Below are 13,516 nucleotides of genomic sequence, written 5' to 3'. Positions count from 1 at the left end.
ACAAGCGTGGGAGAAGTGTGTGCAGTGATCGTAATCCAACTTATACTGGCAACATCTAGTGACAGTGGTAGCTGCGAGCTGAGGGAGTATAGTGCACTGCGGAATGCTTTTCTTGGCTCGTACTAATGATCAGTGGAGGTCTCTGCATGGAGACCCTGAACATGTCTTTGTCACTTGTCAATTTTTATTTAATATGACTTCAACTAAACTTTCATGATGGCTGTTGGATTAAAATTGTGCACCCCTGGTTTATAGCAGTATGTACAAGACAGCTATTGTAAAAAGGGGAAAAAAAAATTCTTACTTCTGAAGAGCTTTTAAAGGAACATCTGCAAAAAAATGAAAAAAATTTGATCCGTTGAGTTAGGTCAAGCAGAATTTAGGGGCACAAATCTGCAGCAAAATCCTATTACACTGAAAGGGGAGAAATATCTAGTAAAAATCTGCAACATTGACCTGGATTTTTCACCACAAATCAGTTTTTATGCAGAAAATGTCCACACCAAGTGGATGACACAGCATTTCAGTTTCCACAACAAACTGTATTAGAAGCAGATCATTTTATCAATTGAAATAAAAGCAGAATTATCACTTAAAGGGAACCAATCATCAGATTTTACCCTATATAATGCTTGGTAAAGCGTTATATAGGGTAAACTTGTTGTCCTCACCATCCCCAGGGGATGCTCCTGCCTCCAGGGATGGTGAAGATATGAAGTTATAAACTAGTCACCGCTGCCGCTGTAAGTAGTCACCTGGGCGGGGAGCTCCTCTCACCTACTCCCGTTCTTCGGCCGGCAGCGACGCCCCTTCCCCTTGATTGATGGGCCGCGTCATTGTTCCGCTCACTGAACAGACAAAGCAGAGCGATGACGCGGCCCGTCAATCAAGCGGAGGGGGCACCGCTGCCGGCCGAAGAACGGGAGTAGGTGAGAGGAGCTCCCCGCCCAGGGGACTGCTTACGGCGGCGGCGGTGACTAGTTTATAACTTCATATCTTCACCATCCCTGAGGGCAGGAGCGTCCCCCGAGAATGGTGAAAATAAAGATTTTACCCTATATAACGCTTTGCCAAGCTTTATATATGGTAAAATCTGATGATTGGTTCCCTTTAAGCAGTCCTTGCACTTTAGTGCTATTGCCTCCCTGTTCCCTGGACGGAATTTTTTTCTCCCCCATCTGATTCCAGAACCACAGGAAAATTGAACTTGTATGCAAAATATAAAGTTTCATCAACATAAGTAATATAAAACAAAATACTACTTATTTTGCAGTTTGGTGTAATTTACACATTATTATGAAAGCAATAGCTTCACATTGGTTGTTTGGGAATGACAACCCCTATTTAGAATAGAACATCACACTAGGATATCCAGATTTTATTGGGGTTGCCTGTTTGGCACACCTAGCCCATCCACACTCTGAATTTTGTAGATAGATAGATACAGATATCTTACAACCATATGCTAGAATGTTTAATGCCATTAACAAAATGTCATAAGTTTATGGAGTTTTCTAGAGATGGTGAAGGAACATTGTGGCGCTCAACACATCACCAGATATCTCTGTTTAAAATTATTATATTGTATGTTGAAATGTTACAGCCCCTTCATTTTTTATTACTAAATGATACTTTATCCCTTAAATTTCTAGTTGTTAACATTAAATCCATTGTCATGTTGTATGTTGTTTTTTCTTTGTTCAGTAAAGCCAGCACCACTAGAAATTAAGCCTGTCCCTGACTGGGTGGAGTTGCCTGTACGCTCTCCAGTAACCAGAAGCTTTACACGAGAGTAAGTATGTTAGTGACATCTGATGTAACATCGTGGAGGCAAACACATTTCATTTAATAGAATTACTTCTTGTCACGAGATTTATATACATTAAAAGGGAACCAATCATCAGATTTTACCCTATATAACGCTTGGCAAAGCGTTATATAGGGTAAAATCTTTATTTTCACCATTCCCGGGGGACGCTCCTGCCCCCAGGGATGGTGAAGATATGAAGTTATAAACTAGTCACCGCCGCAAGTAGTCACTTGGGCGGGGAGCTCTTCTCCCCTACTCCCGTTCTTCGTCCAGGAGCGACGCCCCCTCCGCTTGATTGATGGGCCGCGTCATTGTTCCGCTCACTGAACAGACGGAGCAGAGTGATGACGCGGCCCATCAATCAAGCGGAGGGGGCGTCGAGCCGGCCAAAGAACGGGAGTAGGTGAGAGGAGCTCCCTGCCCAGGGGTCTACTTACGGCGGCGGCGGTGACTAGTGTATAACTCTATATCTTCACCATCCCTGGAGGCAGGAGCATCCCCCGGGAATGGTGAAAATAAAGATTTTACCATATTTAACGCTTTGCCAAGCGTTATATAGGGTAAAATCTGATGATTGGTTCCCTTTAAGATTGTGCAGACTTACCTTCAACACAATATGCTCTTAAGTCCATTCCTTACCTGATATTGTCTGTGTTCTGTTGCCATATGAACACTATTCCCACATAGTGGAGGAAGAAGTTGCTGGAATTGTGTAACTTATAAAGCAGCTAGACCATCTGCTCTGTACACAGTTGGTTCCTCTATAGGTTGTATTCTTGCTGTTCCCAGTTGCTAGACATTTTATCTGTAATATGTTATGTTTAAACAAGGTATGTCTAATAGTTTGTTTTCTATAGTTCTTCCAGGTTCCCTATGCCTCCCAGACCAGACTCTGTTCACAGCACAGCTTCAAGTAGTGACTCACTGGACAGTGAAGAAAACTATGTACCTATGAACCCAAATCTACCTACAGATGGCCAAGTATGTAAAACCTGAATCTTATTTATTGTTCTTTAGCTGTGTAATGTTCCCCGTGGGTTATGAGCTTTCTATGTATCTGGTACATTAGGTTTTAGGTGCTTAGAAACAGCAGAGCTGCCAACAATAGCATTGTCTTATTTAAGTGAAAATAATTAAAGTGTACCTAATATTTTAGCATCATCTGACGTGTGTACATCAGAAGTACCCCTATCTCTGGCCATTGTATTACAGTGCATACGGAAAATTTTCTGATCCTTTAACTTTTTTCGCATTTTGTTATGTTGCAGCCTTGTGCTTAACTTAAAAACTAAACAAATGAGGACCCATGAGCAGCGCAGGAGATCGACGACGGTACCCGGCTGTTAATCACAGCCGGAGTCCCGCCGCAGCTGCCGGAGCCGCAATCGCGCCGGTCCCGGCAGCATTAACCCCCTAGATCCTGTGATCAATCCTGATCACGGCATCTATGGTGTTGACAGGTGGAGTGCTCTCCCCCTGTTCTCCAACGGCTACGCCGCGATACGATTGTGGGTCGCCATTGGTTGCTATGGCAGCAGGAGGTCAGATCATGACACAGGCTTTAGTGTGTGCAGCTCATCAGGTAATACTGTGCTGCAGTACAAATGTATTGCAGCATAGTATAACCTGTAAAAATTCTTCAATAAAAGTATGAAGTATAAATAAATAAAAAAATAAAATGCCCCTTTCCCAATAAAAGCCCTATATTATCACCAAAAAAGATCAAAAACACAAATCATATACATAATAGGTATTGTCACGTCCGTAATGACATTTACTATAAAACTATAATGTAAATTATCCCGCACGGTTAACGCCGTAAAAAAACCCGCAAAATTTGCCAATTTTGGTACAAGTAACGGAATAAAAAAGATCTAAAGGTAGCACATAGCACAAAAATGATACCAATAAAAAGTACAGCTCATCCCGCAGAAAATAAGCCCTGGCGTTGGACGAAAAATAAAAAAGTTCCGGCTGTTGGAAAATGAATGGCAGAAAGAGAATTTTGCTCAGAAAAGGAAAAAGAACATAGAAAGTGACATAAAATGGGTATCGCCATATTCGTACTGACCCACAGAATAAAAATAACATCACTTTTTTACCGCACAGTGTGTACACCATAAAAAATGTAAAAAAAATTTACGGCAGAAATTTTCCAGTTTTTCACAATATTTTGAGGTTTTTCACAATAAATGCTGCATGTGTCAACAAAAATGCACCGCTTATATAAAGTACAATATGTCACGAAAAAACTATCTCAGAATCGCTCTGCTCAGAAAAAGCATTCTAAAGTTATTAGCAACCATAGCAACCAATCGGATCGTTTCATTTTGCAGAGGCCTTGTCAAAAATGAAAGAAGCAATCTGATTGGTTGCTATGGGCAACTGGGCAACTTTTCCTCTGGACAGGTTTTGATAAATGTCCCCATAGATCTTCTTTTTTTTTTTTTTTTGTTCTTTTCAGCGCTGCGCAATGAAGGCGGGAAGCCGTCCTTTCAACCTCCTTATTGAATATGCAAATATCTGCTGGGAGTAAGTTCTCTGGCAGAGAGCTTGCGCCACTGCCTCGCTACACCCAGAGAGCTCATTAAACGTCACCCAGCCATGTTTGCATATTTATTATGGAGGCGGGCCAGACAGGGCAATATGGAGGAAGCTCCCCGTCTCCACTGCGCAGAGCTGCACAATAGAACTAGAAGAAAGATGACATTTTCCTCTACAAATAATGCTTTGGGGCTTATTTTATTTTTTAACTTTTATTTATATAAATTAAACTGTTTACCCACACCATAACCCAGTATATTGAGTTTAGTGCAGATCAGCAGCTTGTCAGTTTCTCCATAAAGACGATGCCCAAGCTTAAATAAACTGATTAGATGTGTTTGGTGTATTGTACTTGCTTTAGTAACTTATATAATGTACTATATTTACAATTCTAGTGCATATTTGAGAGCAACAGTCTTGATGGAGGGAACAGCCCCATGGTGAAACCTAAGGGTGACAAACAAGTGGAATATCTAGACTTGGATCTGGACTCTGGCAAGTCAACACCTCCAAGAAAAGTATGTGAAATAATTAAACAGATTATAAAATGGTCTTTTCTGACAGTCTAATTTTATCTAAACACTTCAGATAGCTATCATTTGTTTGTCTTTTGGCAGACAGCTATGTCTTCTGATTTGTTCAATCCACCCCACTAACCGATCATAGACTTTCATGCTTGGCATAGGTAGGATTCATGTGATCTGAATGGGAGAAGGAGGGTAAGCCATTGCTTAACACTCCTGGTGGCAGCTTCTCTCTCCTGAGAACAAAAAGATCGTGTTGAAATCCAACTTAAAAGAGATCTGTAGTGCTCTGAACTTTATCCCCTATCCAGGGGATAGGGGATAAGTTTTAGATCGCGGTGGGTCCGAGCGCTGGGGCCCCCCGCGATCTCCTGTACGGGGCCGTGGCAATTTACAAGAAAGGGGGCGTTCCGTCCCCATATGTCGCGGCAGCCGACACGCCCCTCCATGAATCCCATAGAGTTACATGGTGGGGCGTGCCGGCTGCCGCGTCATGCGGGGATGGAACGCCATCTTTCCTGTACATTGCCGCGGCCCCGTACAGGAGATTGTAGTGGGCCCCAGCGCTTGGACGCCCCGCAATCTAAAACTTATCCCCTATCCTTCGGAGCACTACAGATCTCCTTTAACTGATCCTTCTCTTCCCCTGGCATCTGCCAAGGTGGTCACCATACATATTAGATGTGAATTCAGGTAGAAGAGAGACATTGTGCACATCTACAATCTTGCACAATGATCTAATACATATTTGATGATTGGTTGGTTTGTTCAGCCAACCTCAGTCTAATGTTTGGCCAGCTTAAGCAGTGTTATTTTTGTTTTCTAGGGCATTACACAACTATGCCACTATAGTTGTTATATGTTCATATGTTGTATAACTGTATAGACTATAATTCACAAGGGGATATTGGGCTTTTCACATCTGCATCAGAGCCACCATTTCAGATTGATTTGGTTAAAATGTTAGCGTTTTTATTTATATCTATTGATATCTGGATTATCAAACTGGCAATGTGCTTTATATTTTGAGTTGCAATCTGTGTACCATTAATAAATGCTGGTTTTATGACTTATCAATAAGAAATTTTAAAATATGTAATTTGCTCCGGTTATGGAACCAAGACTTCCACACAATGAAGGGATCTCGCTCCTCTTTCTTGGAGTAGAGGTGACTTCTTGTGAGCAATACCTTAAAACAGAGCATAGCATTGCTGGACAACAGACAAACATTAGGTGATGCTGATTATGAAAAGTAATGATGTGATGCCTCTGTGAAGTTATCAGACTCAAGTTGCTGGCAATGCTGGTACAGTGGTGTCTCAGGTTACAATATTTGTTCCAGGATGACATTTGTAAGTTGAAAACACTGTAAATTAACACCATATCTCAAACTGGAAAACTAGTAATTGTACATTTACTGTTACTGTAAACTAAAGCCAGTGTAGCTTGAGGAAACCCCTGTAGTATTGTTCCAGCAAAGAGGACAAGATTGTTCTAGTTCAGGTGGGCCACCATACTTTGGATACCAAAGTTGGGTTACCTATAGGCAGATCTTAATGGTTTCTTCTCTGTTTTTAGAAAAAGAGCACTGGGTCTGGAAGCAGTGCAGCAGAAGAAAAGGTGGATTATGTTGTTGTTGACAAGGAAAAAACCCTAGCACTGACAAATACCCGGAAGGCATGGACTGATGAAAGACAGTCTACCGAATCGGAAACCCCAACTAAGAGCGTCAAATGAATGTTTCTAAAGCTGAAAATCTTATTTCCTCCTTGCAAGCTAGTCAAGCTTTTTATGGTGCAACATCATATAATCTGCATTTGAAGGCAAAGGAACTTGTATTTTTAGAAATATTTTAGATGACTTGGTAAAGAAAAAAAAGACTGAATCATGCACTGTGTAGTCTGTATTACTCAGACATGTAAATACCCAAAAATGGAGCAAGGACCATTTGTTTGACACAGTTAGCCATGTTTTTTAGTATTACTATGTTTAATGCACTTTGTGTGTTTGAAACAATGGTTCTTGTGGCTAACTTTTGTTTTGCCATTAACACCGCTAATTTCTTTGTTTTATTTCATATACTAATATCACTAAAGGCTAGATAAAACTGAGTGATAGATGGTCAACCAGTGCATTGCAGTGCATGGTAGCATAATACAGGCCTTCTATTACTGTCACAACTGAAATTGTTGTATCTTTTAATTTAGATTTTATGCTTCCTTTAAAGTTGATATGATCATGTATGTGCCTGGCAAGTTCTAGATGTATAGTTTCAGATAAGGGATAGTGGCTGTCCATACCTGCAGAATCATGTGCTTTTTTTTTTTTTTTTTTTTTATTAGAGATCATGAATGTAAAAAATAATTTTTATCCAATGTAATTTTATTTTGCCTCCTTTAAGTGTAATAAGAGGCATTGTTGGTTTACTCAGAAGGACATGTTATTGCTTTGTATGGGAGTCCTATTTTTCATGCTTTTGTGATGTTTTTGACAGAATCAAAAAACATCACAAAAAAGGAACATATGTTATTTTTGTTATCGTTGAACAACACACCTTGATATAAATCTTTTTACAAACTAGGGACAGTTATGATGAACGGATGTCAATAAAGCTTACAATCATAGTTTACAATTAAAGGAGTATTTCAACAAAAAACATAAAGTTCAATCTATATCCCTACCAAGTTGATTTAGAGAAAGACAAAAAACTCTTATGAGGCTAATGCCTATTACTAAAGGAAAAATTCCTTCCCGACTCCAAATATGGCAATCTGAATAAATCCCTGGATCAGTGTTCTATCCCTATAAATTTGTTATTCATAACCTATAATGCTATTACTCACCAGAAACGCCAGCAGGCCCCTCCTTATCTCTTTTGAGTTCCCCATGACACCTACCTCTAGCAGAAATTTCCATAGTCTCTCTGCTCTTACTGTAAAGAACCCTGTCTGTGCTGGTGTAGAAAATCTTCTTTCCTCTAGATGTAGAAGATGCCCCCTTGTTGTAGATACAGTACAGCGTATAAATAGGTCATGTGCCAGAGCTCTGTGCTGCTGTCTTTTTTCCAAACTAAATAACCCTAATTTAGTTAATCTTTCTGGGTACTGTAGTCCTCCCATTCCCCTTATTACTCTGGTTGCCAGTCTCTGAACCCCCTTCAGCTCCACTATATATATTTTTTTACACTGAAGCCAAGTACTGTACACAGTATTTCATGTGTGGTCTGACTAGTGATTTGTACAGTGGCAGAATTATTTCCTTGTCGTGGGCATCTATGCCCTTTTTGATGCATCCCATCATACTATTTGCCTTGGCAGAAGCTGCCTGACTCTACAGGTGAATTTACTATTGAGTCATTTTCCATGTCGGTTGTCCCCAATGTTTTCCCATTTAATATATATTCCCAGCCTGTATTTTTCCTTCCCATGTGCATAACCTTAGATTTATCAGTGTTGAGCCTCGTCTGCCACTTCCCAGCCCAAACTTCCAACCTATCCAGATTCATTTGTAATAGTGCACTGTCCTCTATTGTATTTACCACTATACAGAGCTTAGACACTTTACTATATAATCCCTCTACAAGGTCATTAATAAATATATTAAAAAGAAACTGACCCCTTTGTTACCCCACTAGTAACAGTCACCCAATCAGAGTAAGTACCACTAAAAACCACCCTCTGTTTCCTATCACTGAGCCAGTTACTTAGTCACTTACACATATTTTCCTCCAGCCCATGCATTCTCATTTTATGTACCAACCTGTTATCTAGCACAGTATCAAATCCTTTTGAAAAATCAAGATATAAGACTTCCAGCGACTCGCCCAGGTCCAGTTTTAAGCTCACCACCTCGTATATTTCCCGGAGTCACTGTTTGGCCCCTTTTTGAATATTGTCACCACATTTGCAATGTGCCAGTCCTGGTGAACAGAGCTTGTCACTATAGATTCCTTGAATATGAGATATAAGGATCTGGCCATTACATTACGTTATTTCTTTAGAATGAGGGGGGGAATGCCATCTGGATTTTTTTGTAGGTGGCACTGTACTTCTTCCTGGGTTAGACAGGTGATATGTGCTGGGAAGTTTTTTTACCCTGCGGTATTTTGCCTGACTATTCATTTTCCTCTGAATACAGTGAATCATGTGTTTTATGTATTTGATTTCTCCTCATAATTGGCTGTTATTGCTTCCTCATTACCTTTTTAATGGCCAGTGCTTACATTTTTCATTTTTTTTACTTATGTAGTTGAAGAACATTTTGGTTTTACTCTGGTTGGCAGTGAGTCTGTCTCCACTTATGCTGCTTTTATCTGTTTTTGTTTTATTTTTTTTTAATATTTTTTCCCTATAGCTTTTTAATGCTCCTTCACTGCCTTTCTTGTCATTTATTTGACCCCTTTGCATGTTTATTTATCCAGATTGGTTCTCTCTTGTTCCTGACCCTTTTATTCCCATAAGGTAGGTACCTCTCAGAGTGAGAATTTAAGATATTTTTTAACATCTCCCAGAAGTGTCTGTACTGTTGTTTTTGACAACATTATCACAATTAATCATATTAATGGCTTCTCTGGGCTGATCAAACATTGTCTTCCTAAAGTTAATTGTTCGTGTGGCTCCCTAGTGGTTCCTTTATTTAAAGAAAAGTTAAAATGTATTATATTGTGATCATATTTACTAGGTGTCTTCCTACCTGCAAATAGGTTACTCTATCAGGTCTGTTGGTTAATAAGTCCAGTATGGCGCCCCCTCTGGTCGGGTCCTGCACCATTTGGGATGTTTTCTTAATTATGAGATTTACAAGTCTCTGTTTCCTAGTTTATATTGGGATAGTTAAATAATTCCCCCTTTATAACCACCCCATTGTGATTTGCTGTCTTGTTTAATTGCCTCAATAATTGTCTTTCTGCCGTTTCCATAATATTTTCTGGCTTCTAGCAAACTTCCATGAGCATTTACACTGATATATACATAAAGGCAAACTCCTCCCCTTTCTGATTTTTCTGATCCTTCCTGTATAGATTTAACCCTGTGTGTTAATCACCCTCTTATAGCTATTGTCCAACCTGAAAATGCCATTGGTATGCAGTAGGATTATATGAAACTAATGAAGACATGAATTAAGTGTTATGGGCAGTGTGCCATTTTATGTTCTGATCTCTAATATTTGGGAGCCAAAGTATACTTGTAATCTGTAATATGTAAAGCAGCTATGATTACATTATGGTAGTCCATCAGTTATGATGAGCATTTCTTACAATACAATAATGTATTTTTATTTACATATTCTATGTGGTGTGGATTCTGCAGGGTAGGATCTTACGCTAAGAGATAGTAAAATAATTGACATGATATGGGCTGTACTCATCCCATTTGGTGCCTACAGACCTCATATCATGTTATTTTAAGTAGCATTTTTTTTATCTGGGATGCAGAAGGTGGATTAATGTTAATTAGGTACTTAGACAGCACTGGGTGCGAATACAATGATCAGGTTGTTACAGTGAAATTTAATCATGTAAAACTGTAATGCTTTTTTGAGACAGCTGCCATTAACTTTTATAGCGCAAGTACAATACTGTGATTTGTGTTTATAAGCCAAGTATAGAATGTTTTGACACCACTGTGCCCTTTGCATTTGCGTTTTTTTAAATTAACACCCGCTTTGCCTTATATTTAAATTTTCTATGCAACTTGTTTTATATAAGCCTTCTTTATTTACCTGTTTAAACATATTATTTAATAGTTCCCATAATTTGCTACAATCTATTACCAGTTGATGGCCTCCCACACTTGAGGTAAAAGCAATGCAACAGTGTACATAAGGGGCTTTATAAATATGGTGTTATTAATGTTATCCGATTTTTAGAATAAACTGATCCATGCAAATATTTTTTAAAAGGGACACCATCACTGAAATCTATTTAGCCTACTTAAAGGAAAACTCTCAGCAAAGTCACCCACACTAACCAGTGGTACTGGCTGGTAGTGCGGGTGATTCTAATTAAAATGATGCCTACCATGTCCCGATCCATTCTAACCTGTTATGTGCCGAGCCTCGGGCATTGTGACGCCAGCGCTGTTCGTTCAGCGCTTTGCTCGGCTAATGAGTATTCATTCCCTCCCTCTGTTGTAACCCCGCCCATGCCACTTGTGCCTCATTAGCATATTTAGAAAAAAAAGATAACATCGAACACAGGGATGGATCTGGGCATGGTAGGCATAATTTTAATCAGCATCACCCACACTACCAAGCAGTACCACTTGTTCATGCGGATGATTTTGCTGACAGTTTTCTTTTAAATATCTTACTTTTTTATTTTTTTTATATATATATATTTTTTCCAGATTAGTGTATAAAATTTAGTTCATGATTTAATTTCTAGAACAGTTATTTAAAGGGATTGTTTTAAAAGTATAACCCCTTTTTGCATGAAAACCGAAGGTTTAGAAAAGTTAAACTCTCAACAAACAGCTGTAATTACTAGAGGAAGCCACATCTGGATGCACGTTTCCACAGAGCAACTCTTTTTCAAAGTTTTTTTCTATTAGGCATATGAGAAAGGAATGCCTTTTTGAGACCCCCCCCCCATTTTTTTTTCTATTTGCCCTCCTCTCCATCCATTTGTTCAGAGCAGTAAGGGATGATTTACAGGAAAGTCCACAGAGTCTGGAACCCTACCAGGTTGGTGGCCTCACCAGCCCTTCCCATTTAACCTAACATCCTTTTCTTCTTCTCTTATCTGAGGCAGTACAATAGGACTGTTATTCTGCATACTAATAAGGAAGCAATGCTGACCTAGGCTGTAAAACAAGATTATTTTAACACTAGATGTTAGCAGTTATAGAACTTTAAAAAAAACACAACAAATTTTATTGTATATACAAGGATAGACACAAAAGTAAAAAGAAAAAAGCATATTGTTAAAAAAGCTGCATAATTAATAACAGCCGAAATGTTAATTTTATGTTGATAGTGTCTCTTTAAACAGGATTTAGACTTTTTTTTGTTATTTGTGGACAAAATTTAATATGTAACCCCTAAGTTTTAAAAACGTTATAATTCTGTGCATAATACTACTGTTACAGCATGCAAGTTCTTCATGTTGTATGTACTGTAAAGACATTTGTCAATTGGTAACTGATAAAATCTTTTACATCATAGAACGGCGTTTACCCAGTAAGCAAGTAATTCTTGTAAATGGTTAATATGTCTGTACTAGATAATGGTATTCACAAATGAAATGTGCTTCCTTTAGGTTCATACACTTGGCCAGTGTTTCTGTGCCCATGAGTCTCATATATTTTGATCCACACCGCTGGTAATGTTTATTTGGAATCAATTATGGAATTGGTTAAAAAAAACGGAGAACATATGAACAACGGGCACAGGGAAGGGTGTCCATAAGTACGAGCTGTAACACAAGCTAATGACCTGGTACTTAGATTTCATGTGGAAGAGCGTGAGAAATTATTTTGCCCATGTGATTTAAGAATGTGTCTTTTTGTTTTAAGTGTGTTAAACTGGTACTGACTGTCACTGAAACCAGTGCAGGAGCTAACAAACACGCACCGACGTCTACAGAAATAAACCTTTTGCTCACTGTATATTTTTCTGCCTCTTGTATCCTTTCACAGTAAATGTCTTATCTTTCTACATTGGCCATGCGGCTTCTTTTAGAAGGTATAACTATTTCGGAGTTTAGAGAAGCAGCCGTTTAAATTTTTCAGAAAATCTTTTAGGTACCCAGTAAAACTGTTTATTAATCAAAATGAATCCGTTTTTCTAAGATGATAGGTGTGATGTGAATTTGACAAGCACATGTTGTGTTCCACTTTATGCAAATGGGATTTTTTTTTCATCTTTTATTTTTAGAAAGCTTAACAAAATCACATAAAACAATACTTCTCTTTAATGAATACCAGTCAATTAAATAAATCAAATGTTAAACCCCTATAACCCTTTAACCCCCATGGCATTGCCCATACCCCAACCTCCAATTGTGCTGTAAAAGTTAGATACTTTAATCTCGCCCTCTTTCTGCCCCAAATGAATTTATTAAAAACCTGGTTTATTTTCTGTAAACCAGAACTCCGGTATCCATGTTGCACCCCAAGCATTGTTGACAAAGAGGATTTGAGGGAGTATACTCATCTTTATAAGGGATAATCTATCGGCTATAGAAAAGGGCAATCTCGACAAAATATCAAATTTCTTATTTATGTTGTTAATCAGTGGCTTTAAGTTGAGGTGTACAAAGTCACCCGGCTTTGCTGAAATTTTTATCCCCAAGTATTCCATCGGATTCTCCCTATTTATCTGCTGCATGTTACCATCAAAGAGAGGATCGCTAAGATCTAAGGACAAACAGGAGGTGTCACAAACCGAGACGTGCGGGTGGTAGGATTATCTATAAAATCACTATTTGTCTACACTAGACCGGAAATAATGATAAAAAAAATCCCTTTTACACCACCCCATTAATCTCTCTGCCACCACCTGCCTATTTCAAGCCGACAGGAAGCTATCATTCCAATCTGGATATGCTACAATTCCCAAATATAATCTGCTATCCCCAGTAGTATATAAAACAGGAAAAAGATTAATCCAAATCTATAATGTAGCCAAACAGGTAAGT

The 13,516-nt window shown here is 38.8% G+C and overlaps 1 protein-coding gene across 8 annotated transcripts in view; it reads left to right on the top strand.

Moving 5' to 3' along the window:
• GAB1 (GRB2 associated binding protein 1) overlaps nucleotides 1-12,485 on the top strand; it is a 139,615-nt gene extending 127,130 nt beyond the window's left edge. For all 8 annotated transcript variants that reach the window (XM_056562893.1, XM_056562890.1, XM_056562889.1 and 5 more), the window contains 4 exons: nucleotides 1,705-1,792; nucleotides 2,668-2,791; nucleotides 4,750-4,872; nucleotides 6,457-12,485. In XM_056562893.1, the coding sequence (XP_056418868.1) occupies nucleotides 1,705-1,792; nucleotides 2,668-2,791; nucleotides 4,750-4,872; nucleotides 6,457-6,615 (494 nt within the window). In that variant the 3' untranslated portion in view covers nucleotides 6,616-12,485. The remainder of the gene's footprint in view (nucleotides 1-1,704; nucleotides 1,793-2,667; nucleotides 2,792-4,749; nucleotides 4,873-6,456) is intronic.
• Nucleotides 12,486-13,516: the final 1,031 nt, after the last annotated feature.

Source organism: Hyla sarda, chromosome 1 (assembly GCF_029499605.1).
Source record: "Hyla sarda isolate aHylSar1 chromosome 1, aHylSar1.hap1, whole genome shotgun sequence".
Lineage (NCBI taxonomy): Eukaryota > Metazoa > Chordata > Amphibia > Anura > Hylidae > Hyla > Hyla sarda.
Note: the sequence above shows the minus strand (reverse complement) of the source record. Positions and strands in the feature narration are given on the sequence as shown.